The sequence below is a fragment of the Micrasema longulum genome, unplaced genomic scaffold, assembly GCF_059751315.1.
Source record: "Micrasema longulum isolate JH-2025_06_02 unplaced genomic scaffold, ASM5975131v1 h1tg000469l, whole genome shotgun sequence".
NCBI lineage: Eukaryota > Metazoa > Arthropoda > Insecta > Trichoptera > Brachycentridae > Micrasema > Micrasema longulum.
The window spans coordinates 183,548-210,254 of record NW_028277667.1 but is presented as its reverse complement, the minus strand read 5'-3'; the positions used below and the strand labels follow the sequence as shown (position 1 = coordinate 210,254).

Below are 26,707 nucleotides of genomic sequence, written 5' to 3'. Positions count from 1 at the left end.
TGGACCCTTTTAAGGAACTTCTCCCCATTTGCTAAGTGAAGAAAAAACCACAGGGGGCTAATTCCAGAAATTCGGGCTGTTGATAGACATCAGCCGGCCTTCCATTTCACTTAAAGAGATCGCAGCATTTTGTATCCTGTCATCATTTATTGTCCTTATCACCTGTACTATTCTAGCCATTTAAGATACTACCTCTTGTGATAAGTAAACTTATTTGTGATTCATTACAGAATGGATGCGCCTTAGATTCTAACCAAAGCTTCTTCACCGCGTCTCCAGTTTATGTCTTTGGACGCTGAAAAGGGAGCGATGCATCAACAGGGGGAACATCTTGAGGGGTTTCATCATCACATAAAAAGCTGTTGATCTTGGAAAGTTTAAAATTACTTTAACCCAAGTAAGCAGTATACATAATATCTACTGTTCTGTAGTGTAGAATTTGGTAAGGTATCCAAAATAAAATACTTTTATTTTTTAAATATACAAGAGTGTATAATGTGACTAGTTTCCTCTTTTTAGGACATTATAAAAAAAAAAGATTTTGATAATGTCCTAACAAGACGAAACGCGTCACATTATCACTCTTGCATATTTGAAAAATAAAAGTAGAATTAAATCCAATAAAAGTATTTTATTTTGGATACCTTACCATATGGAATTCTACCAATTATCCACATACACAATAAATAATGTAGAATTATTAAATTTATTTTAATACACATAATTTTATCCATATTTTTTCCTTTTTATTATACATTCATTGTCTTCTTGTTTATAAAAAAATCCTGATATTTTGCAAAAAAAAAACTATTTATTACAGTAAAACATAGATATGTACAAAAGCATAATTATTTTTATTGTAGATTAAACATATTAGCAAATTTTATTAAACAAAACCTTATACCATAAAAATTATTACACAAAATTAAAATTAAATGTTTTCACCATCACCATCATCAAACACTAATCCGCACTTAATGGTGCATAGGGCATTGCATTAGTAAAGTACATGCAGTGTAACTTAATCGTGTGTTACAGAAAGGTAAGGTAATCAGTCTTACACTTCGGGAACTAGTCCAGGAACTTTAATTAGACCAGGACCTCAAGCTTGGTAGGCGAGAGCACCAGCCACTGCACTGCAAGCTGGACCTTTCTCCACTCTATTTTCTTTTATTAGGATTTTTACCTGAGAGTAGGCATCGATTCAAAAACACTCATCCAGAATTCTGGTTCTATTTCACTCAGAACTGTATTCTTCATCCGCCTGGACACAGACAGATAGTTTTACAAATGTAAAATAAAAATACTTTTATTTCTTTGCATAAAAAGCAGAATGATAAATATTCCAAAAAATTTACCTATAATTTTTTCTCAAGACAAAAATTTGCTCGGAATATTTATAATCCACGTACAACGTAGAATTTAAAAAAGATGAAGACACATATTTTTTAATTTATTATAGGATTTTTTTGGAACTATGTATTTGAATGTGAATAAAAAATAAACAAATTATTTATTACTTAGTAAACATCTTACTCCGTTACCAAATATCGGCTCTTGCTTAATCCAAATACAAAAAATAGCGACCTCAATCCTCTAAAATGCGGATTACAGTTTGAGCGCCATTTTATTATACTTGTTAAGTGAAAAAACAATGTAGGTACCAAGTCCAAATATTATTAAAATTGACAATAAAGATTATCCAAATTGTGAAAATACAAAATAAACAAACAAAAACAAATAGAACAAGGAATAAAACACCATACCCTCTGTGTTTGCATACATACCCCACTTCCTTTACATTCATACATCACATACATGCACTCCGATAATTCTAACATTTCAATCTTAAAGTTTTTTTTTTGGATTTGGCTATGCCGTGTCTTTCTCAGTCATTCCCTTTTTCTGCATTCATCAACAAATATTTTTAGCCTTCCTTTCACTGCACGTTCAAATTCAGCACTCTTTTCTTAATTCCGACGATAATGCTTGTTTCAGTCTTGCAAAATGCATGAATCTCGAGTTTGACATTTTATGTACCGCGAACCCGTTCAATTTTGCCCTGGATGGATATTTTGCCCTAACAGTCTAATCTATGTTGTCTAATTTGGTACCAAATTTACCGAAATCAAATGGAAATATGTTTTTTTAAAGGTTGATCATAGATAGTTTTAGCACTTTCATTTCGACAGCATTCAGCCTACTTCTGTATTTTTTTTCAAATTCTCTTGTGAACTGCTGATTCTGCCTCCTGCGACAAACATGATTTGTTTCTAAGTTTGCTTTAAATCAAATAAAAGCACCTATTATATTTTCCCTTTAAAAAAGATCTACAGGTAATTTTCTTTTTAAGATAACTAAAACGTCAAAAATAAATCATAATTTTCCTATTCGTATCCACAGGTGTGTACAGCACTGCATTGGCCCTCTAATTGCAGCGTATCTGGATCATTTTTGTTACACAGAAGGTAAGATGATCAGATTTACACTTCAGGTGACAGTCTAGGGTCTGGATTACAATGAGAAGCTATGAGAATTATTTTCAATTGTCTATAAAGTAAAATTTAATTTTCTGCGTATATTTGAATGAATTTAAAAAAAATCATGTTTAACTACAGGTTTCCGGTGAAGATACTTCAAATCTCCATAAAAATATACACATTTTCGTACAGATAATTCGATCTTACTTTACAGACAATTGAAGATAACGCTGTTTTACCAATCGTAATATGAGCCCAGGAACAATTAAAAATTGCATTGCAGACCGATGGTTGCTCTCAAGTAAAAAAATCCTGATAAAAAAAACAAGCCGAGACAAGTCCGTCTCAGAGTACAGTGGTTGGTGCATTCACTTACCATGCTTAGGTCTTGGATTCGATTCCCGGCAAGGTAGAGTGAAAATTTACTTTTTATGGTGGTTCTTTACTGCAATATTACATACATTGTTCTTGGACTGGCCATACTTCACAAAGGAATAAAACAAAAAAAAAGTTATAATAATTTTATTCAAATTAAATAAATAGTGAGCTGTCTTAAAAAACAATTTGATGTTTATGTAGCATTTTTAACTTTCTTGTGCACAAGTTTGATGTGCGTTCGCATGGAAGAGGATTGTGAAAATTTCCGTTGGCAGAATTCACACTCAAAGGGCTGTTCTCCTGTGTGAGTTCTGATATGACAGTTCATGAGGGTTTTTGTCTGTAAATAGATTAAAAAAAACAATATTTAAAAATAAATACCGCATTTAAACATTAAAGGACATATAAAACATAAATTACCTCAATTAATTCAAACTAGAAATGAAAAAAGATATGAGGAGGAAAAAGGCTTAAAACTCATTGCACAATGAGTTACCCAAAATAAAATAGAGTCTTAAAATATTGCGTTAAAGTCAATAAAAAAATCAGGTTTATAATACTTGACAAATGTAAATAAAATGTTGAATCAATTCCTAAAATCTTATAAATTTACTTAAAAAGCATAAATAAATACATAGATATTTCAAATGAGAGATTAATTTTGAAGAAGGGAATACGGAAGTAATATTTTAATTTATTAAGATGACACCCCACAAATGATTGTTATCCTGAGTTCCTATCCGACATCTCCCATATCAATGTCTTATATTCTAACTCTCTTGTCCCCACCCAATAAACACATATCCAAAATTTTATATAAATATCTAGTTATAAATGGTATCAAGTTGTAAATATGGTATGTAGTACTAACACACAAGTAAATTTATCAAAAACTCGACACTGGCTAGAACACCCCATCAAGGAGATGAAAGAGCCAATAAACAAAGAAGAAGAAGATTTATGTAGAGGTAGGAACTTTTACTAGTTTTTCAGATAGATTTCTCACTATAGTCCTTAAAATGTTACATGATTAGAATGACAGTTGTCAGAAAAAGTGACAACAAAACTTTGTAGTAACTTCAAAGGAGTTATTTATATTGACACATGAAAAATCATATGTATCTGGCGTGTTAATTTATATTTTTATTACAATGCTTGAAACATAAATCAACATTAATATATAGAATCAGCTTTAAAACTAAAATAAACCTAATTATTACAACGTTCTTACAAGGTTACATCATTTTGCAAAAACGTTAGAGATGGGACAAATTGATCAATGTAAATTGATTGAACAAAAAAATTATTCGTTTGATGTTGTTCATGAAAAAAGCATAAATGTCTCATTTTTGGGAGAACAATTATGTTAAACAAACTATAATAGGCTTGTTTTTTCGTTTTTTATATCAATTTTTGGAAACAGAGTTTCATGATTGCATGAAATAACTGATAAAATCGATTTAATTAGTGATCAGTAATTTCCCATCACTAATGAAATTAGTTTGACCGCTGGCATTCTAATCAAGCTATATTTTAAGGACTATAGCTTGGAATTTCCAAAATCATATTTTTTGTAACATGCGAGCGTTGATTACTTCATGCGCAGTGTAAATAAGGAATTACATATTATTGATTTCATTAAAAATAAATGAATTGGCATTTTTAAGTTAAGAGTAATTACAAAAGAGTCTACATTAAATATTTAGACTAACAAAGAACACTTAAGATGCTTAAATAATAATAATTTTTCTGAATTCGCAAATCATCTGATAGAAAATAATCATAATTTCAATAAAGACTCTGGATTAAAAGTACTTCATGTTGAAAATAAAATATTAAAATTAGACAACTTAGAAATCTTAGAAATTCAAAAAGCGATTCATAAAAAGAAAAAAATAATTAGTAACCAAATAAACAATCTTTTTTTCAGTCCTCTCCTGTCTAGCTTCGAAAATATTGATATCAAATTACCACCCTTGTAAGGAAAAAAAAGACTAGATTTATCGGGTCCACGTGTAGTATTTAGTGAACATGATAAAAATAAAATAGGAATTAATTCATTAGTTACGTAAACCTTGACAAAAAAGCTTGTTTGCTTTGAAAAAAAAAAAAAATTGTGGTTAAAAACAAAGTTGTTTTATTTATTTTAAATAATTGATAATTATCTTACGGCGAACTTCTTGGAACAATGCGGGCATTCATGTTTGAGCGGAAACTTGTACCCTTGATGGGCTTTGCGTATATGAAGCCTTAATCCAGTTATGGTTGCATATCCCTTAGAACATTTTTCACAAGTATATCTCTTCACACCCTCGTGAAAGTTTTCTGTGTGTCGTAAAACCTCCTTCTCTGTTTGGAAACTCTTCGGACACTTTTCGCACTTGTATCTAGAATAATTCAATCCTATTTAAACACCCAAACTCGATTAAGAAAAAATGTTTTCATTTAGAGAACTTTACATACTGATATTCAACTACCAAAATAAGTAACAAAATAGACAAAATTTTAATCTAATAAATTTAGCCATTGCAAAGCTTAAATAAATTATGTACAAGTGATGACTAATATCTGCACCTCGGAGGCAGACGGATGCAAATCTAGAATTTGATGAAATGACATTTCGATTTTCGGATCCAGTTTATGACCAAGTCTCCATTGATTTTGAAGAAATGCAAGACTTATGATGAAAAAAAAAATGTATTGAGATACAAAAAATACAAATTAATGTTATAAATTATTAGAAATCACTTAGGGAAAGTAAATTCTTTAGGCTTGTGTTGAACATCTGACGTTTGGATTTGCATCTGTCTGTCTGTCTGCCTCTGAGGTACAGATATCTTCATAGATTAAAAAACAAAGTTTGAAAAAAACATTATACCCATGACCCACAATCATCATTATACCCCCATATGGTGGTGCATTGGGCACTACATTGGAAAACCAGAGGCAGCGTTTCTCAATCATCTGTTGTGGGGAAAATGTTACAAGACTGTACTATAAAAATCCCACTGCAGACACGGATGGTGCTTTACCATCATGAAATTTTGAAATACAGGTAATTAAAATCATCATCACCATTCCCCTATCCGCGCCCGATGGTGCATAGGACACTGTATTGGCACACTAAGATAAGGTGATCAGTCTGACGCTTCAGGTACCAGTCCAGGGACAGTGAAATATTTCGGTGTTAAACCACTTAAAAAATATATCAGCTCGACCCTGCCAGAAATTGAACCCTGCGCCTCAAGCATGGTAGGCAAATGCGCCTACCACTACATTACAAGGCCGACGTATTCTCACTCGCTTTTCATATTCAGAATTTATACCCCAGTAGAAATGGAGTTGAAAATACTCGTCCAAAGTTCTGGTTCTATTCCACACACAGAACTGTATTCTTCAACCTTGATAACTTTATAAACATGAAGCTAAGATGATCAGTTTTACGCTTCAGGTGCCAGTCCACAGACTATGAAATATTCTAGTGTAAAGCTAAAATGAAATATTTCAAATTTTAACCACATCGGGAATTGAACCCGAGACCTCTCGCAAGGTAGACAAACTCGCAGACCATTTGGACACGAGGCGGACTAGGTATATTTATTAAAATAAATTGGAAATAAATATAAAAAATAAATGAAAACCACCTTGTTTTTAACAGCATTTTTTTTCTACCGAGCGGTTTCAAAGCTGTACAAGATTCTTTATCAAGGTTCAAAATTCTATCCTATTTTATTTTATCAATATTATGCTGCGTATGTAACTAAAAATCAAGTATTTTTGTCTTGAACAAATACTTTTTCTTGGAAAAATTTCTTACACATTCTATGCAAAAAAGGTAAATTTATCAAACTTACTTCAATATCTGTGGATTAATATGCTTAGCCGACTTGTCAAAATGCAACTTAAGATTGCTCTTGGTTTTGAAATGCATATTGCATTCGACGCAGTAATTGTCACGTCGGTCTAAATGCATTTGTTTGTGACTTAGGTAACAGCTTTCGCTTACAAACACTCGGCCGCACTCATCACATCGATATTTTGGGTTTGGAGCGTGACACCTGCAATAAATTGAGATATTCTCTACAAACTAAGTGTTAAGTAAATAACAGCATTTATCGATACTATTCCTGGCCGATTACCTTTCGTTCCCATCCTTCCTTTGACCCATCCTTATGGTACCTACCTAGCATCAAGATAGAAGATATTCAAAATTAGAAGATTCGGATTTAGAACAAAAACAATACAACATTTTTTGACTTGACATAAAATCGGATAAATAGTGGTTGGAATCGTCGCGCGTCGAGGAAAACATTGTTATATTTTATAGTTCATTTAGTGATCCAGTGCCAGAAATTAAAGAACATTCAGATTATATTAAAGGTATTTGATGGACTTGATCGTGCCATGTCTTTCTCGGTCTCCCTTGTTTTCAGCATCCATCAACGTTTGCATCGTAGATCCTTTTAGCCGTTCTTTCGCTGTCCATTCGCTCCACATGTCCAAACCAACGCAGCACCCCCTTCTTATATAAGTAATATATACTATAAATTGCTATTTTTTCTGTGGTTCTGTGTGATACAACAATTCTCATCCATGACATCAACTCAAAAGATTACATCGTACATTATTAATAATAATAATCATATTTGGCTGATTTATATAGCGCCATTTTTGTGAAAAATCTCCTCAAGGGCGCTTTACAATTGTATACTTAAACTTACATTCTAACTAGATTTAAAATAGAGGGGAAAGGTAATCTAAAGAAGTGAGATTTTAGTTGGGATCTGAACTGACTGGGACTGTCGATGATTCCTAAGTTTGAAGGCAATTGGCTCCAGGCAGAGGGGCCGGCAACAGCAAAAGCACGATCTCCAAATCTAGTGTTTTGGGAGCGCCGGATTTCGACAAGTTTTCCTTTTCCTGAATCAAATGCTGACCTAAGAGTAGATTTTCTTTGACATGTATTTTCCCTAGTACAAAGGTCCGATAGGTATCTTGGAGCCATTTCATGAAGGGATTTGAATGCTGTCCATGCACTGTTATGTAGCTAGTCAAGTATAAAAAGTAAAAAAGGAAGTAGGTGAAAGAATTAAGTCGAGGAATCTTACTCGGATCAATAAAGGTTTCAGCTCTTTAACTTCACAAACATCAACAGATGGAAGAATTTAAGAAATATGGATGTTCAAACATACGCAGAATGGAGAATGTAACAGTGTGTAAAGTGGACAAACCAAACCAGCCGTGTAAATGCCATCTAAACTTCCATATAACCTTCTCTAAAATGATCTCCATTTCTATTGTAATATGTTAATCTTAATAACTCCTGTGAGGGGGTGAATCCAGTGTTTGTCTTCAAATATTTGGACAAACTCAAAATATTGTTGTTAAAAATTACAGTCGCGCTAATGCGTGATATTTGGTTTAGTTGCATACTGCAGTAATAATCTTTAAAAAACTAAACATTCTCATTGTAGTAAACCATCGAGCTTACATGAATATTTAAACTGATTTATGAGTTAAATAAATTAATAAGTAAACTTACGCCTTATGCTTTATTAGCATAAATTTATGCTTTAAGACTTTGGGACATTTATCACACCTGTGATAGTTCTCGGGAGCTATGTGATAATTTCTTTGATGAAATGATAGAGAAACTCTTTTCCTGAAAAAGCACAGAATAATATTGATTTTAATGTACACACTGTAACCCAATAATATTTATTTATTCACATTTTGTCCATTATAAACTTTAATTAATAATAAAAATTATGTGACCTATGTACTTTTAACTGTATATTGTAAGAGCCCGCTGGGCGTTTATGAAATAAATAAATAAATTAGGACATAGTGACCCTTTTCATTGGCTTGTTCAATTCAAAATTTGTGTACAGTAATTCACAAAGCTTAAAATAATTCAAATTTTAATATGGGTATCCTTTCTTGTAAATAGTACACAGTAGCGAAGCTCTTACTAAAGCTAGGGTTTCCTAGGACAGCGGTGCCCGTATTTTAACGGCCGTAGTGAACGGTGATGCAGTGGACAGCCGTCGTAACGTCGACTAGAGAGTGGTTTCCTAGGGAAACGGTGTTAAATGGTGTTGATAACACCGTTTTCCTAGGAAACCACACTCTAGTCACCGTTACGACGGCTGTCCACTGCATCACCGTTCACTACGGCCGTTAAAATACAGGCACCGCTGTCCTAGGAAACCCTAGCTTAACAGGTGCACTGGTAGGAATATGATTTTTCAAATATGATAAATGTGAATAAATATTATTTTTGCATTCCTTAAAACCAGTTAAAGGAAATAAATGGGTAGAAATTACAAGTAATTTAAGAAAAGAATCTGATTGGGATCCATAAAAAATGAATGGTGTTTGTAAGCACTAAAACACAAACCTACAAATGTCAAATGCAGCCTTAGTGTAAATACCAGACTCGGTAACTATGACGTTGTGGCTCAGTTTTTCTATCACTAAGATGACAGTTTATGTATAAAATTAAATATTGGATTTTAAAATAAGTTGTGTCCGTTTTTTTCCAAATGAAGAGAACAAGAGGACACAAAAACAAATTAGTTAATAATGTATTCTCCTTTACTTACTTTACTTTACAGATCTGGGCTTGGAGGGGGATTTAGCAAAATGTAAACTCTCGCCTTCCACACAGTAGCCAGGTTCTTTATAGACCTGGGTTTGGAAGGCGAGAACTATTCACGGGGAACCGTCACGATAGGTCTTTACAGGTCGCAGTGACGTCAGGAGCTTGCATAGCTCTGACCCCCACCATTAAGAATAAGAATGAGAATAATTCTCCTTATTCCATTATTTTTTTATTTAAAGAAATATTTGTGTTTTTATGATTTACCCAAATATTTCAATTTTGGGGCCATTTTTAATGAGTTTCAAATAACTCACTATTAAAGATGCAAATCAAGTTAGAGCAGAGCGGAGTTCGAACCTTGGTCCTCTGATCTGTGAGTCCATAACGCTAGCCGCAGTATCACAACACATTTTTTTTCCTTTATTCCCTCGATTGAACGCAAACAGAAGGAGGTGTCGAAAAGTCTCACTTTCGTCTACTTGACATTCCATTTTGAAGGGTCGTAATCAAATAAAATAATATTTGTAAAGTAAAAGCAAACACAATTTCTTGCAGGGCAGAAAATTTTCTTTCAAACAACATATAACCTTTACCATTTTGATTTACTTTTAGTGCTCATTTTTAAATTTGGAAAAAAATGGACAAAACTCATGTTAACACCTAATACATTAGATATGTTATTTATTGCTGTGACTAACTGGAATGTTTTGGGGCACTGATCGCAGGCGTAGTTAGGTCCACTGTTTCCCTTGTGTTCGGCAAGATGGCGGTGGAAGATAACGGAGAGTAATCGCTTCCCGCAGATTTGACAGTCAACTCGCATTGAGTGCCATTTCATGTGCTTCAATAGGCAAGCCGGGTCTCTGTACCTCCGGGAACAAATACCGCAAACTTCATCACCGCTTGTCTGTAAAATCAATTCAAATTACAATTTATTGCACAAATAAGTATACATATTTAATACCAGGGAATCTATATAAAACTATTGAATTAGAAAATGAATACGGAGCGTCCTCTGGTAAGGATAGTCTCCATCTAACATGGCTCAGCCTGTTTTAAGATGGAGATTTTTTACGTTTTAAAGTATGAGTAGTTCTATATTAATATAACGATAAAAAAAAAACTATTAAATTACTTAATTATAAATGCATAGCTAGTCAAATATAAGAGTTTAATAATTATTATTATGTAAATTAATATAAAGGATATATTGTGGGTATACTGGCAAAAAACATTAACTCAAAAATATGCGGATTTGACTTAATGATGCAGTTTTGTAAAGTTTTTAACGCTCTACAAACTGGCAAAATACACTAAGCCATATTACATTTCATATATCTGTAGTTTTAAAAATAAATTTAAGTCGTGTACCAGGTATTTTCTTCAGGCTAAAAGCTTTAAATAATTTATTATTTACTCAAATTAAGAAATGGAAAAATTAAAAACATGTTCTTAAATGAGCACTTAAAATCTTACTATATTTAAATAAGATATAAAAGAGTAAAATTGGAACAAAACTTAAATGCTTGAATTCTCATTGGTACACCAATTGCAGCATATCTTGATCATTTTTGTTACATGAAGGTAAGATGATCAGTCTTACGCTTCAGCTACCAGTCCCGGGACTATGAAATATTCCGGTGTGAAAACATCCTTGTAAATAAATAATTCATATCGACCATGTCTGGAATCGAACCCGAGACCTCTTGCGTGGTAGGCAAACGCGCTGACCATTACACCACAAGGCCGACGTGAAGTAAAATATATAATAAAAAACCAATAAAAAGTAATGTAATACATAAGAATATAAATAATATGTATAACAATTATATGAATTAGTCAACATATATTTATTTTTTTAATCTCTCGCTACACTATTTATATGTGCAGTTATTTTAGTTTTACATTTCGAGTCCTTTATAATTGGTATCAAATGATTAAATATTTTTTGTGTCATTTATTGATTATGTCCATCATATTCAATAATTTTACCTACCTACTAATGTAATTAGGTAATAATTACTATTTAAATGCCCATAAGAGCCAATAACAAACTAATAAGATTAAATTTCAGTGAGACTACAGTGATAAACAGATAAGTAAGTAGTGGTTATCTTCTTCTTCTTCTTCGTTTTTTCATGGCCTTTTCACATTTCAACTCGGGTGTTCTGGCCAGTGTCGAGTATTTTTGTTTTTTTTTTTACATATATACACATGTGTTAGTAATATAATATGTACAAGTTAGTATGTTAGTATTTAATATAATATATACATAAAATAATAAAACATATTTACAGCTTTACACCATTTACAACTAGATATTTACATAGGATTTTAAATACACGTTTATTGGGTGGGGACAGGAGAGTAAGAATATGAATAGGGAATGGGATATTAATATCAGAGGTCGGATAGGAAATTAGGATAACAATCATTTATGGGGCATCCAAAAAAAATATGGTTTAAATCTTCCTCATCTAGCTGACATTCGCAAATGGCAGAGTCCCGGACATGGATTCTGAACAGGTGAGAACCATTGCAGCAGTGCCCAATGCGCATTCTGCATATGGAGGATGTCTCAAACTTGTTCAGAATCACTTTGGAAAACCAAGGCTTTTCTGTTACATTTGGTTTCAGTTGGAAAAGATGTTTACCCTTGGCTTGGGAGGAGGCTACCCAATATTCTTGCCATGTGCGAAGTTGCTTCTCCTTCGTCATAACAAGGAGATCACCTAGTGGTAGTAAATTACTATGGGCAGGATCCCCGGAGTGGACCGCCTCCTTTTCTAACGCGTCCACTTTTTCGATCCCGGGAATACCACAATGGCTAGGGATCCAGGACATAACAATACTCTTATTGGATGTCTCTGATAAAGAAAGAAGAAATCGAGTTTCCACGCAGAGCTCATCCTCAGGATAAGAGGGTTATCACTAGAGCCTTTACAGGGCACTGCAGAGGGAATAAACAACTTGCTAGAATGAATCTTTTTGAAACTTTTAGTAGGTTCTGCAGTCCAGGTGAGGAAAAACCTGTGTAAATTCCATGTGAATGTGATGCTTTACATCACAAAAGAAGCCGCATCCTCACGGGACCGCCGGTTAAACCTGAGGATGTTAAAGAGCTCGCGCCCTACCTAATAGCCCGATACTTTACGGATCTGGGCTTGGAGGAGAAGATTTAGCAAAATGAGAACTCTCGCCTTCCACACAGTAGCCCGGCTCTTTAAAGACCTAGGCTTGGAGAATGAGAACTTTCTACGGGGATCCATCACAATTGATCTTCACAGGTCGCAGTGATGTCAGAAGCTTACACAGGGTGTTCTTTAAATCCTGTCACATCTGAAACCACAATGATCAGTATGGGCAAGAAGACATATTAGCGTATTTAAAAAAATATTTAAAACAAAGAAAATTTTTAAAAGTAAAATATTTTTTAAAAAAACCATTGCTTAATTCTGTAGGGGAGGAGTGAGGGGAGCATGGTAGAATCAGATTCTCCTCCCCCACTCCTCGTTTCTCCCCTGCAGAAGTAAACAACCATTTTCTTTTTTGATATTTTATTTTTTTAAATTTTATTCGTTCTAAAAAATTATTTTAATGTGCCAATATGTCTTCTTGCTCATACTGATCATCGTGGTTTCGGATGTGACAGGGTTTAATGAACACCCTGTACAGCACCGACTCCCGTTTCAAAGAAGAAGAAAAATACTTACTAATGACAATTATTGAGACGAAGCTGTTAAGAATATGGAAGTCTAGGCATTTACAGAGCTTATGATCTGTCATTGGTTGGGATAAGGATCACTTTACGCACTCTGTTACATTTACCATTCTGCCTATAGGTAGATGTTTTCCACATTTGACAACGCCCTCTGTTGGCAGGTCCTGCATTCCGTGCAATGATCAGTTGTTACACAGTTGTGACAACTATTCTGCCCTTCCAAGCTAAAGGACAGTATCTAGTTTTTAATACCATCTGTTAAAAAATTGCCATCTTTCTAAAAAATTTACTATAGTAATTACATCTAGAATAAAAAAAAAAACTGTTTTGATAAATATATGGTGAAAAAATACCAAATACAGAAAACCTTAATTTCCTTAAAACTTTTTAAATGTTTGTTACTGCCTTCCTGCTTGGAACGGTTGTATTGTTGGACGCCAGAGAAGAATTCAGAATTTGTCTAATAAAGATTTGGGAATACTCAAAATACAGTTGATACCTCTAAATGTTGCAGCATGTGTTTCTTGTAAGGATTCGTGCCCTTGAATATGATTGCGCAAGCTTCACATTTGTTTTTTGCCAGTAAAAATCTATCTTCATTTCTTTTCACTTCAAGTTCTTCAATTACCTCCCGACGGCTTAGTCTGACGAGTATTCCTTCTGTGCTAGTAAATTTTCTATATGATTTGACATGTTCCGACTCTGTAAACAATATTTAATGATTAAAATAAGAAGGAAAAAAATCAAGAGAAAATCGTCTTACTAGAATTGAGATATCGCAAAATTTCTTTCCGAATTTCAAACATGGTTGTTTTATGACTATCAGAAAATGGCACAAAAATTTTAATATTTCATCATCATCATCATCATCAAACCTTTATCTACACCCAATGGTGATTAAGGCACTGCATTTTTAAATAAAATGCAGCGTATCTTGATCATCTGTTACAGCGAGGTAAAGTGATCAGTCTTACTCTTCGGGTGCCAGTCCAAGGAAAATGAAATACTTCAGTATTATTTTTAATCACCTTTAAAAACAAATATTTGACATCGACCTTCCTGGGAAATCGAACCCCTGACCTCAAGCATGGTAGGCGAATGCGAAAACCACTACACTACGAGGCGGACTTTTGTCCACTCGATTTCCACTTTCAGGATTTTTACCTGAGAGCAGCGTTCAGGTCGTACAGTCATCCGGGATTTTGATTCTGGTACACACATAGTACTGTATTCCGCCAGGACAGACAGGGGTAGGTAAATAGTAAGGATGCAAATTTTCATTTTTAATTAAAGCCCAAGATCTAATCTAGGAGGCTAAACTAGCAGTTCACAACGGAGTTCTAGTTCCAACTCTAATGTATGGGAGCGAAGTATGGAATTGGAAAAATAATGATGAAAGTAGGTTGAATGCTGTCGAAATGCGATCCATCAGGCGAATGTGTGGTAAAACGATGTATGATAGGTGCACAAATGTCGAAATCCGTGAAGTGTGTAAGGCTGAAACATGCATTATTGACAGAATCAAAAAAGGGGTGCTGCGTTGGTTTGGACATGTAGAGCGAATGGACAGCGAAAGAACGGCTAAAAGGATCTACGATGCAAATGTTGATGGATGCAGAAAACGAGGAAGACCGAGAAAGACATGGCACGATCAAGTCCATCAAATACTTGAAGATGGACATGTCAAAAGTAGGAATAATTGGTGTGCGTGCATGAGAAGATGTATGAATGTAGAGGAAGCGAGGTCTGTATGCCAAGATAGAGTGTTATGGCGTTCTATCCTCTCTGCCTACCCCTACGATTTGTTGTTGTTGTTGTTGTTATATTTGCTAATAATATTTTTCTTATTAAATACTTATAAATGAACAAAACTAACCTTTATATTTGAGTTTCTTTTTCCTAGAAAGTTTTAACTTTTTTCTATATTTTCTTAATTGCACATTACTTCCCGACATAATGCTATCTTCAACGCCCTCTACCGAGTTAATACTGGGGTTATCTTTTAAATCACAGTATTTATTCTCTGCAAAATCTTCAACACCAGAAAAAACATTTTTTTTCGTACTCTTGCTGAACTTTTTTCTTTTTCTCAATCGTGAAATGGTTTTCAAACTAAGATTTTCATCATCCAAATGTTCAGAAAGATCGCTGGCTATATCAAACGAATGTTCAGTGTCGGAAAAGCCTTCTATTTTGAAATCCGCAAAAATAGAATCAGAGACGAAACAATTTTCCTTGGTAGAGTTTGATTCCTCTTCTATGACTCTATTTCCACGAGTTTTAGATTTCTTGTAAACCATTTCTTTACCAGTATCGTCTTTTTTTACACTAGTAACATTACTTTCATCGGAGAAATATGCCTTATTTAATAGAGATTCAACTTCAGATAGAACGGGTTGTGTAGTATTCACACTTCTAATTTCTAATTTTAGTTTATCCTTTGGGTAAAATAAATCCATTTCGAGATTCCCGTCATAACTTGTCCCATTATCGCCGTTAATAAAACTGATATGTTGATTTCTTCCCCGGTGCATAATGTTGCATTTGGTTAGAGTTTTTAGGACAGAGAGCTCGCGATTTGTACATAGGTCATCTCGTTGTTTTAAAATAGCAGACTGAAAAAAAATGACATCTTAAAAGTGCTAAATGTATTCATTTATTTTATATGTTTGCATAAGTTTTATAAAAAATTAAGCATTAAAATCAGTTGACGCTATGGTATTTTGATATTAAACTTTGAAATAAAGCTCTTTTACGCTGAAATTATGGCATGAAATTGGCTTTTAGTTTATTTTCAAGTATCAAATTGTGAATTACAGCAATGATGTAGGGACTTATTTTACCTATGTACCATTACCAACTGACTGCTTCCTTAATCCTGAGAGGTTTGGAATATTGGAATTGAAAATTTAAATACGTAATTGTAAAAGCCTATTCCCCTTTTCCTAGATTGATATCTGTTAATTTTTGGCCATTTTGGAAAAGCAGTTTTTTTACTAAAGTAGTAAAACTTGTTTTGGTGTAATTGGTGAATTTTTTTTAATGATTCCAGAGCAAAAATGATAACGCGCCTGCTCTTGCCTTGCAGCTTGTTTGTGACATTTTGACAAAAAACCAGAGCATTGATGCACCAGCTACGTATTCGCTAAACTTAGCCACCTGCGACTTTTTCCTGTTTCCAAAGACGAAGAGGACTATGAAAGGATGACATTTGCGATCATATAGGAGATAAAGAACGAATCTCAGATGGACAGGTCACACCAAAAAGTGCATACCAGAAATGTTTTAAGAATTGGCAAAAATGCGGGCGGAAGTGCATTATATCAAATGGTGATTACTTAGAAGGGGACAATTAAAAAAAATATATATATATACAAATTCTGTGTTTACTTTTTCAAACCTCTCATATATATTTCTTTCATCAATTGTAATTACATCTTACATAATTATTTTTGTATCAGTTCTAATGAGAATAAGTCATGCATTGTAATAATTGAGACTAGGCAGTCCTCCTTTATTTTTTATTTATTTTCTTATATTTAGGAAACATACAATACAGTTACATAGTTTTATATTTGACACAGTTAGACTTAACTCTAATGGACCAGTGAAGTTTCCATATTATAAAGTAATTATATGTAAGGTTATTAATTAAAGTACAAAAAAGAGAAGGAAAAAACATGAATAGAAGTTGTTTAAAAAATAAAATTAAAGCAAAAAAATGAAGAAAATTTGTAAAAGTAATTAAAAGTTAAGAATTAAAATAAAGAATGAAAAACATGCTCAGATGTAAAAACAAAATAAAATAATAACAACATTTTTTAGAACAGGTTACCCTACAGTAGGGCCAATTTAATAGGTCACATTATACACTTCATCAATATTCAACAACATAACCTTGTAAGAGCGGTAATAAAATATTATTTATTTTTTCGAATTTAGAACTGCACAATTGCTTAACCTTTTTCAATAACGATTACATATTTATTGTAATAATGACAAAAGAAGGTAATTTTACGATTTACTTTCACTAATAAACCAATCTAAACATAATATTTTTTTCTGTTCTAAACGTCGTTACAATGTTGCATCAGTGAACCCTTTTTCTTTTTAAACACTAGGGATGTTACCCAGAAAAATCAAATGTTGATAATTTTATTAAATTATGTACTTATCTTATTTTGTTCCTTAAATTTACGATAGAAAATAATAATGGGATAAGGATTCGACTTATGATTTTTAAAATAAAATTACAGTACCCATAAGTAATTTTTCATAGTAACTGAATTCAATTCACATATATTATGGTTGAAGTCCGAATCGATTCATTCACTTTAATCTATGTTTTTTATCAGGTCACCTCACTATGAAGCTAAAACTGACAAATGTCAAATGTGACCCATTAAATTGGCCCTATTATAGTTAGGAGGATTCTTAAATCAATTTTCATACAATGTTTTCATATAGTATAATAATAATCATCTTACATCCAATGGACTGTTGTATAGAAAATTTGTATAACACTTCTCCCAGATCATTTCAGTTTTCAAACAAATACTTTGGAAGTGTGAGTATTGTTCTAGCAAATGTAAACACTTGTAACATAGCCAGTTGTTCATCTCACTTAACATAATCTGGAAAAAAAAGGTTTGATAAATAAAATTGTAAGCGAAATTATTTAATGAATCGGCATTAACATTGTGGAATAACATGATTAAATTTATCAATAAGAAATTAGGCGCCAAACCGGAGTCGTAGATATAATGGATCGTGCAGCAAAATTAAAATGGCAGTGGGCAAGACACTTGGCGAGACAAAACAAAATGGTGGACACCCAAAATAGTGGAGAGAATGTGCAAACAAAAGAGATGTTGGAAGGCTAAAAAAACGATGGGCCGCCAATAACATTGCCTCGATAGCCGGTAGAACACGGATGACAAAAGTGGGGGATAGGAAGGAGTGGAAACGTTTTGAAGAGGCCTTTATCCAGCAGTGGAGAGAACAAGGCTTAAGAAGAAGAAGACTATATGGTTTCGGAAATCACAGATCTTTCCATCTACAGTTACAGATATAAACTACAGTTTATGACTATATCAGTAGATGGAAAGATCTGTGCTTTCCAAAACTATATAGTAGTGCTCCAAAATGAATCCAAGGAAGCGTTTTATTTAATAAATTTGTAAGTGCAATGTATTTTTTTACGTTTAATATATTGCCAGCTGAAAATAGGAATGAAAAAAATGAGAAATTTCAAAATATTAGTCAGAAACATGGGTAGAGAGGGTACAGAAGGAGAAGCCTCAGATGTAAAAGCATTTACACAGAGTAAGTAGTATATTAGTGATGATAAAATGCTTGAGTTACACTGTAGTTGAAAAATAAAACAGACATTGCTCCATTCGTGAAAACAATCAATTTATTGAAGTATTAGTTATATTTTCAAGTACATTTTTTTTCAATTTCAACAGCTACCAGCTAGTTTCTTATCAATGGTAACACATTACATAGAAATAATATGAACAAAGGATATTTTATATTTATTTATTCATACAAATACATGTATATTAAAAATATTTTAAAAAAACGTATCCTTAAATCTGTAAGGCCAAGAGCCCTGTGTTCAGTTGGGATACAACATAATAATAATAATAAGAAAAGTGGAAGCATGCACATTATTAAACAATAGCAAAAAACAAATCAAAAATCATTTCAAAAACCGTTCGTAAATGTCTGACTAATAAAGCAGACATTTTGCATCTGACATACTACAAATGAACGTAGTTATGTAGAATGCAGCCAGCCATAGAAAAGCGAAACTGAAATAAAAGCGCCTTTATGAAACGAGTGAATAATCAAATCTACACAACAATTGGAATGTTTTTGAATTTGACAAATGACAAACAATGAATACATTATTTTTTTCATATTACAAATAAGAATCTAATTATGTTTTGACCAGATTCAATGATTTTCAAAGTGTCGTCAGATTTTTCTAGTGCTGAGGGTGTTTTTTGCAAATTGAGAATTGCCGTTTTTGCGATCGACACTATTTTCAGAAGGTGGTGATTACATTTTTCGTATAAAAGCGGTCTAGCTGTTTTTAGCAGAACATAGAATTGACTTTACTACACCCGATAACACAAAAATAGAATTTTTTCAAAATTGTGGACTGGCTGCTTTCTGCATAACTACGTTCAATTGAGGGTATTAGAAGAAAACATGGAAATCTCCTCCAATAACGGAAAATTAGTTATTGATACCAAAATATACCATACATAAAAACCTACCTACCCAAATAATAGCGTAATTCAAAACCGTCTCTAAATCTTGCAAAAAAGGATTTCAATTATACTAATCATCAGAATCTCACAATTCTTTTTTCAAAGTTTTTCGCAAACATCTCAGTAACTCCACTCCTTCAATGGAGATTTCTAAGTTTGCTTCTAATACCCTCAATTATTGTTTTTTGACTTATAGTGGAAACGCAAAGTTAGCGCCGCTGAAAGAGGAAAAGGGAGGCTGAAAAACTAAAATAATAGAACTCCTTAAAATATTTACTAAAAAAATACCTCTTTTCCTATAATTCTCTCCAAAATGGTCATATAATTTGCGAAAGGTTTCATATTTGTTCCAGGATGCAAGCATATTCGGCAAATTGTCATTGTGCAGGTAATTACACGACTATTGCAAAGTATATGGGAGAAAATCCGTACAAAATCCCTCAAATTTGTTATAAAATAAACATAACAAATAATATTAGATATTTTGACCTTAAAATACACAAACTAATCAACATATTTTGACAGATAACTGACAGTCAAGTGAGACAAAAGAAAATATCGAATAGAGACGAAAAAATACAAGACTACGGATTTGATTGCGTTCAAAAAAGATACATGGACTCTATTTCGTGAATTTCTAGTATTATTAGTATTTTATAAAATTTAGAATGATTTGTATTTATTTTACTGGAAAAATGAGAAAATAATCATCAGATATACGGTGGTGTCCGTGGTGTAGTGGTCAAGACGCTTGATTCACACACGGAAGATTCCGGGTTCGATTCCCGGTGAGAACACAAAAATTAAATGTGATTTTTCTCAAGCCTGAGTTTTCTGTGGCGTAATTCACCACTGTGATTGGGCCTATTGTGGTGCATAAAAAAAACACATTTTTTTGTATTATCACCAAGACACATAAAAAAATCAATAAATGAATCTGCTGTGAATAGGGAATCATCCCATACTTTTTTTACAATTTTAAATTAATAAGGGTCTATGAAATACTATAGAGTAAACAAATATTTTTTTACTACTTATTAGTAGCATCATTATTTTTTAAAAATGTATAATTTTGAATTCCCACGAAAACGGCCTATTGCATTGGCCACGCCCTTAATAAGTCATGATTAAGTTAAATTTTGAACTTCGTTTGTGACCGTTTAAATTTAAATAGAACATCGTCACAAATCTTGAAGTCACAATAATCAAAGCTAAACAACATATGTCACGTTTTGTAAGGACATATTTTTTAACTATTTCATTTTTACGTTATGTGTGAAAATATATATTTTTTTTATTTCCACAATATCCATATTGATTTAAAAATACATTTAATTTTTCAAACATTTTCATTTTATACATACTATGTTTTATGATACATCCCTTTTATACAACAAAACACCCAAAATAATTCATACATGTAATTAATCTTATATTTCAAGTATCAGTTTGAAAATAACGAAATTATGTTTTTTAAAGATCTTTTTTTAAATTAATAATTCGATTTGTCAGCCTTGAGAAAAAAATTACCCGAGATCTAAAATGAACGACGTATGAAAGATGAATACTCTAACTACTAGACCACGAGGTGTAGTTCGATAATTACAATAGCCAGATATTTTTCTTATCAGAAATATTTTTGTGGATTTATTGAGACTTTTTACCAAATTACACTTTGCATAAATATTTACCAAATCATCAACAGCATGAATTTTAATTTATAAATATTGTCTTCACAAATTTTGATTCTTTTTTATTTAACGAAGCAAAAAAGGTGTAGTAAAAAAATAACTTTTTTAGAAAGTTTTACTAAGAATATAATTTTTTCGTTGTAGGTTCTCGTAAAAGAGAAAATGTTATCTGATAAACGTCTCCGTCCAAACACACTATTCGAACGATCTTCATTTCGTTGTTTGTGGTATCGGTTGTCTATTGATCCATGGTATATACATGTACAAAATTTGTTTTGAATGTCAATGTCAGTAAGATTAAATCAATTTCCGGCATGGATTTTCGGTATTGTTTTGTATTTTTTATGTTTTGTTTTTTGAACACGAGTGCAGATACGGCGGAAGAAGAGCACGGTGTCAAATACGCTGATAGATGCGAATCTTGCAAAATCTTAGCCGTGGAACTCGAGTCTCGATTGAAAGAGACCGGCAAATCCCACGATGTTATCGAGATGGGGTATTCCGTGGACGACGTGAAGCCAAAGAAGCGCACCAAGTACGAGCAATCTGAACTTAGACTGATCGAGTCGATGGACGGAGTCTGCGAGAATATTTTGCAGTATAATATTCACAAAGAGCGCGAGGATAGCACGCGGTTCTCCAAAGGCATGAGCCAGACGTTTCAAACTCTACACGGACTCGTGAATAAAGGCGTCAAAGTAGACCTCGGCATTCCCTTCGAACTTTGGGACAAGCCTTCCGTTGAAATAACGGCGATGAAAAACCAGTGCGAATCTATGCTCGAGGAGTACGAAGACGATATAGAAGACTGGTATTGGAAAAACCAAGATGTTCCGCTGATAGATTTTCTGTGTAGGCAGAGAGTTCTCGCAGAAGAGAACACCAAGTGCTTGGATGAAAAGCTCAAAGGAGATACGGGAGTCAAAACTGAATTATAATATTCCAAATAATTACATTTTCATGTTGAGCAGGTGCTCTGCTAAAATTCATCATCATCATCATTCCCCTTTCCGCGCCCAGTGGTGCATAAGGCACTGCGATAATTGTAAACCTTACACGAAGGTAAAGTGGTCAGTTTTACGCTTCAGTTGTCAGTCTTGGAACAACAAAGTGTTGCAGTTAAAAAGACCTCAAGAATGGTAGGCGAACGCGTCAACCACTACCCAACGAGACTGACTTATCTCCACTCGATTTCCTTATTTGGGATTTTTACCCGAGAGCAGCTATCACACACAGAACTGTAGTATTCGTCCGCCTGGACACAGAGAGAATTACTGCAAAAATCCTTTCAGCCATAATCTGTATTGTGTCCTAAAAGATGACTAGTCATTGTGTAATCTATAAAACTCTGTCATATTTACACAAATGGCCAAGTGAATTATTTATATAAGTTTTTAAATAGATTTATTTGAAAGGCAAGTTTTCTAGACTGCATACATCACAATTTTATTGCATAAAAAAAAAATAGTACAATTATGTATACTTTTAGTTAATGGTATATTGCAAAATACTAACTAAGCATGGTATTTGCTAATTCATATCGAACCATAATCGGCAGAACAACGTAAGTGACATTTTTGGTGAATTGCGTTTTTTTAAGGAAAAGTGTTCCTTATTGCCCCCTGCACAAGTGTTAAAAACATCATAGCTCTTTAAAGTTCACCTGCCACATTTAAGAATATTTATTTATATTTATTAAAAGAAAACAACAGCCATTACAACAAAAAAAAAAACAATATTTACAAATAAACCAAAATTATAGGCCAATTATAGTTTTCTATGTATAAATCCGCATCATTCCACTCTTAAAAAAAAAATATGTTGACATATTATTTTGAAGCTAAGCAAAACAACGTAATTGACGACAATGTAGGCGGTTAAGCTAGCTCGCACCACCGTCAGAGTTATAGGCAAAACAGCGTTACCGCCACTATCTTAAAAGCGGAAGGTATTTAAATAATTCGGCTGTCATTTCAGTATTGGCAGTAACTAACCATTATAAATCCCATTTACCGAATTATTAAAAAAAATATATATGGAGCAAAAATTTTTTTTAAAATCTGTACAGTTCACTATTTGTCGCTTACGTTGTTCTGCCGATTATGGCTCGATATGCTTCATTAAATAAAACAAAACAAACAGAACATCCCGCCGTTTACCCTTAGCTGTAGGCAGAGAGAATCGAATGGCATGTCACTGTCTTCACTACACATTTACATACATCTTCTCATTTACACACTTACCATTATTCTGACTTTTGACATGTCCATCTTCAAGTATTTGTTGGATTTCGTCATGCCGTATCTTTCTCAGTCCCCGTTTTCTGCATCCATCAACAATCGTATCATAATTCCTTTAGCCATTTTTACGCTGTTCATTGGCTTTACTTGACAAAAACCAATGCAGAACTCCTTCGTTTCTTCTGTCGATAATGCTTGTATTAGATACATATTTTTACCATCCGTTCACCTGAGAGATTGCATTTCAACAGCATTCAGCCTACGAGCCTACTTCCATCCTTGTTTTTCCAATTCCATACTTTGTTACCACACACAAGAGTCGACACCGGGTCTCATTTATCTCACTAAATAAACGCTTATTTATTATTATTTCTTTTGCAGAAGATAACATGACAATTTCTGCCATATTGGTTTTTCGTTGTATTCAAATTTTCATCAAAGAAAAGTGTTGGCAAAACCAACGGTTTTATCTGAAACATAGTGTACTGCAAACGTGACAGCGGTTCTGATGCTTTCAAGCACTCCAAATAAACATATTTTAGTTCTTTTTTGTTGATGTAACTGTGTTATTTTAACAGCCATAAAGATGAATCAAATCAAGTTATGTTGGATAATTTAAGAATCAATAAATGCAGATATTATCACTCTGTATAGTATAGCATTTACGTATTTTTAAAATTATTAAATGAATTTGATATTTGAAGCACTATATTTTCATTGTGTAAAATCACTGAATATATTTATATAATAAAATATTTTGTTAATTTTTATTTTAAGCCTTGACAAAGGAATAGTTATATTCCGAAACAAGTTGGCGGATTAAATATATGTATTAATTATAATAATAAAAATACTTTATAGTTTTATTCCACCTTTATTTATAATTATTTTATAATTTTTTTACCAGTGACCGGGTTTCGTCGTGACCGACATCGTCAGACTGGTCGGTCACGACAAAACCCGGTCACTGGTAAAAAATTTATAAAATAATTATAAATAAAAGTGGAATAAAACTATAAAGTATTTTTATTATTATAATTAAAATGCAGTTCCATCAAGAAATGTCAGTTGAAAAACTCATTATATGTAGTGATTTTACACAAAGAAAATATTTAGGTATATATCATGTAAAACAGACATTTTCTATTGATTATTTTTGTGATGTAACAATTTTTATACTAACTTTAAGCCAAAATTGTTTTTATTATTTTAGAAATAAAGATTTGTATCTTGTCGCCAAATATTATTTTCTAACCCTATTTTATTATAATTCTTTATTTTAAAAATACAAAAAAAAAAACTCTGTTGTCAAACATTTCAATAAATATTAATAAATAATTTAATATTACCGTTTACCGACTTCTATGTCTGAATACCTGCCCCTTCGTCAGGAGACTTGTTACACTAACATCCAATCCCACTATGCACATTCACCGTAGTAACTGCACAAAAATACTAAACCGACATGCTAATATGACACATGCTTTTAATGGATAATACTAATATTTATTTATTTATTAACGAACATTGTCCATGTATACAATTTATAGGGTTTAAATATTACAATGAAAGAATAGTTGAGAACATTTTTAAAAAAAGAAAAGAAGCATTGACAAACATAAGGGACATCGAGACAAGATCTGGAATATTTATTTAGTGCTCGTTTAAATCGTTGTAAACTTGAACCAAAAAAGTCCAGACCTTGTCTTGAGTTAACAATACGACAAAGGCGGGTCGGGTCATTGGAGAATTAAGGCCATAGTTTGTTCTATGCTGATTGATGAACAGTACTTTGTTTCTCAACCTTTGAGTCGGTATATTGAATTTTACTTGTCCCAGTAATGATGGAACATCTATTATACCATTTAGTATGCCGAACATATAAATGGAATCAATATTAGTTCTAGGTTTTTGTAGACTAGAAATATTTAACATTGACTCTATATCAGCATAAGAATAATTACCTCTCTCTAGTCCAAGCATCCACACTACTTTTCGAAGCAACCGATGTTGGACTGATTCAATGTGACTTATTTATAAGTATGCACTGATTTTAAATATTTTTTAATGTTTGGTCTTGCGAGAGCAATAGTTGAAGAGACAGGTACGTCTCGAAACTGGTAGATATGGAAAAGTCGGTATGAGAGTATATACAATTATTTATCAACATTTACAGATACTTTTGTTTTACAGAAAATAGCTACATTATATACTTGACCCAATGAGATCATCATCATCGCATATCAAATTAATGTATCTTTGAACGTTGTCCACTACTATGCAAGTATTATAAAATGCGTAATTAGTTATTTAAAAATAAGGGTTAAATAATTGGCAGTTTTTTGTTCTGCAATTTACTATTCAAATGCGATGTAAAAGTTAAATCTGAAAAGTAGGAAAAAAAAAAATCTGCTTTTTTATCAAAATATTCAAACATGTCCTCACAAGTAAGATGCTTTAAAATTTACAATGTAGGGCCCGGGGTGGAACGGGGTAGCTAAGCTTCGATTGCAATTTGTAAAAGTTTAAAATGAATAACATCATTATTTGTCTATTTGTACGTTTATTTACTTATTTATCTACAAGAAAACAAGTGTTTAATTTACCTAAATACATAATTACTATTTTTAAAAAAGTGGAAATTTCCCATTCTGCCCTGGAAATGAACCCTGGGCACAAAAGGGTACTCGTCCCAATTATACACTACAATATATTAATATTTTTCGCATGTTTTATTGTAGATACATAAAAAAATAACGACATTGTGCATTTCTCATCTGTGATATGTGCTAATAATATAGTAATTATTGGCACAGTTAACAAACGAAAATTGAGAATAAATCCGCACACGACATGTGCGCCTAATTTTTGCAAACGCTACAAGAATACCGGCCTTCATTAACTGAACTTTCGTCAGATCCGGTTACGATTATTTTTTTTTTTTTTACTTCGTAATTTTATCACTTACGCATTTATAATATTAGTTAGAAAAAGGATACCTACAAATATTTTTAGGGGCGGAACGGGGTACCACCCCATTGTGCCCCACCTCCCACCGGGGCACACCAACACCGATCTACAGATCGGTGTTGGGCACACCCTGACAGTAGCGTTTTTTTAAAATACGGGAGTTATTATTAAGTGTTGATATTGAGTAATCACTAGACTTTTAGTGAGTCAAAGGGAAGTTGAAATTAACGTGTAATTTAATTTTTTTGATAAAGAATGGTGTATAGATATTTACCTTGGTACACCTTGTTACAACAGAGAAAATATTAGAACTTTCGAGCATTTTCTCCAACATTCGATGAA

General features: G+C 32.8%; 2 protein-coding genes and 1 long non-coding RNA gene across 5 annotated transcripts; 2 read left to right on the top strand and 1 right to left on the bottom strand.

Annotated features, from left to right (window-relative positions):
• Positions 1–16,513, top strand: LOC148281330 (uncharacterized). Its single transcript, XR_015822378.1, has 3 exons — positions 1–397; positions 2,404–2,468; positions 16,236–16,513. It is a non-coding gene; the product is annotated as an uncharacterized LOC148281330 (long non-coding RNA).
• LOC148281328 (uncharacterized) lies at positions 2,988–26,698 on the bottom strand. 3 transcript variants are annotated; one of them, XM_088226787.1, is made up of 9 exons: positions 26,640–26,698; positions 17,671–17,817; positions 15,060–15,798; positions 13,683–13,885; positions 10,161–10,369; positions 8,401–8,520; positions 6,713–6,916; positions 5,029–5,245; positions 2,988–3,198 (listed from the first exon to the last, which is right to left on the bottom strand). In XM_088226787.1, exons 1-9 carry the CDS (start codon positions 26,685–26,687, stop codon positions 3,052–3,054), a joined length of 2,034 nt encoding a protein of 677 aa, XP_088082913.1. In that variant the 5' UTR covers positions 26,688–26,698; the 3' UTR covers positions 2,988–3,051. The 3 variants fall into 3 exon arrangements, with proteins under 3 accessions (XP_088082913.1, XP_088082914.1, XP_088082912.1); XM_088226788.1 differs by lacking the exon at positions 26,640–26,698 and adding an exon at positions 19,475–20,028; XM_088226786.1 differs by lacking the exon at positions 26,640–26,698 and adding an exon at positions 19,753–20,024.
• Positions 21,401–24,641, top strand: CNPYb (FGF signaling regulator protein canopy b). Its single transcript, XM_088226785.1, has one exon. It carries the CDS (start codon positions 21,404–21,406, stop codon positions 22,091–22,093), a length of 690 nt encoding a protein of 229 aa, XP_088082911.1. The 5' UTR covers positions 21,401–21,403; the 3' UTR covers positions 22,094–24,641.
• Positions 26,699–26,707: the final 9 nt, after the last annotated feature.

What these genes read in the sequence shown, in the direction of transcription:
- CNPYb (XM_088226785.1), top strand. Translation starts at nt 21,404, where the DNA reads ATGGTATATACATGTACAAAATTTGTTTTGAATGTCAATGTCAGTAAG.
- LOC148281328 (XM_088226786.1), bottom strand. Translation starts at nt 19,845, where the DNA reads ATGACAATTTGCCGAATATGCTTGCATCCTGGAACAAATATGAAACCT. An exon ending in ACATGCTGCAACATTTAGAG is followed by an intron (nt 10,370 to 13,682) that starts GTATCAACTGTA and finishes TTGATTTTACAG; the next exon opens with ACAAGCGGTGATGAAGTTTG. An exon ending in CAGTGCCCCAAAACATTCCA is followed by an intron (nt 8,521 to 10,160) that starts GTTAGTCACAGC and finishes GTGCTTTTTCAG; the next exon opens with GAAAAGAGTTTCTCTATCAT.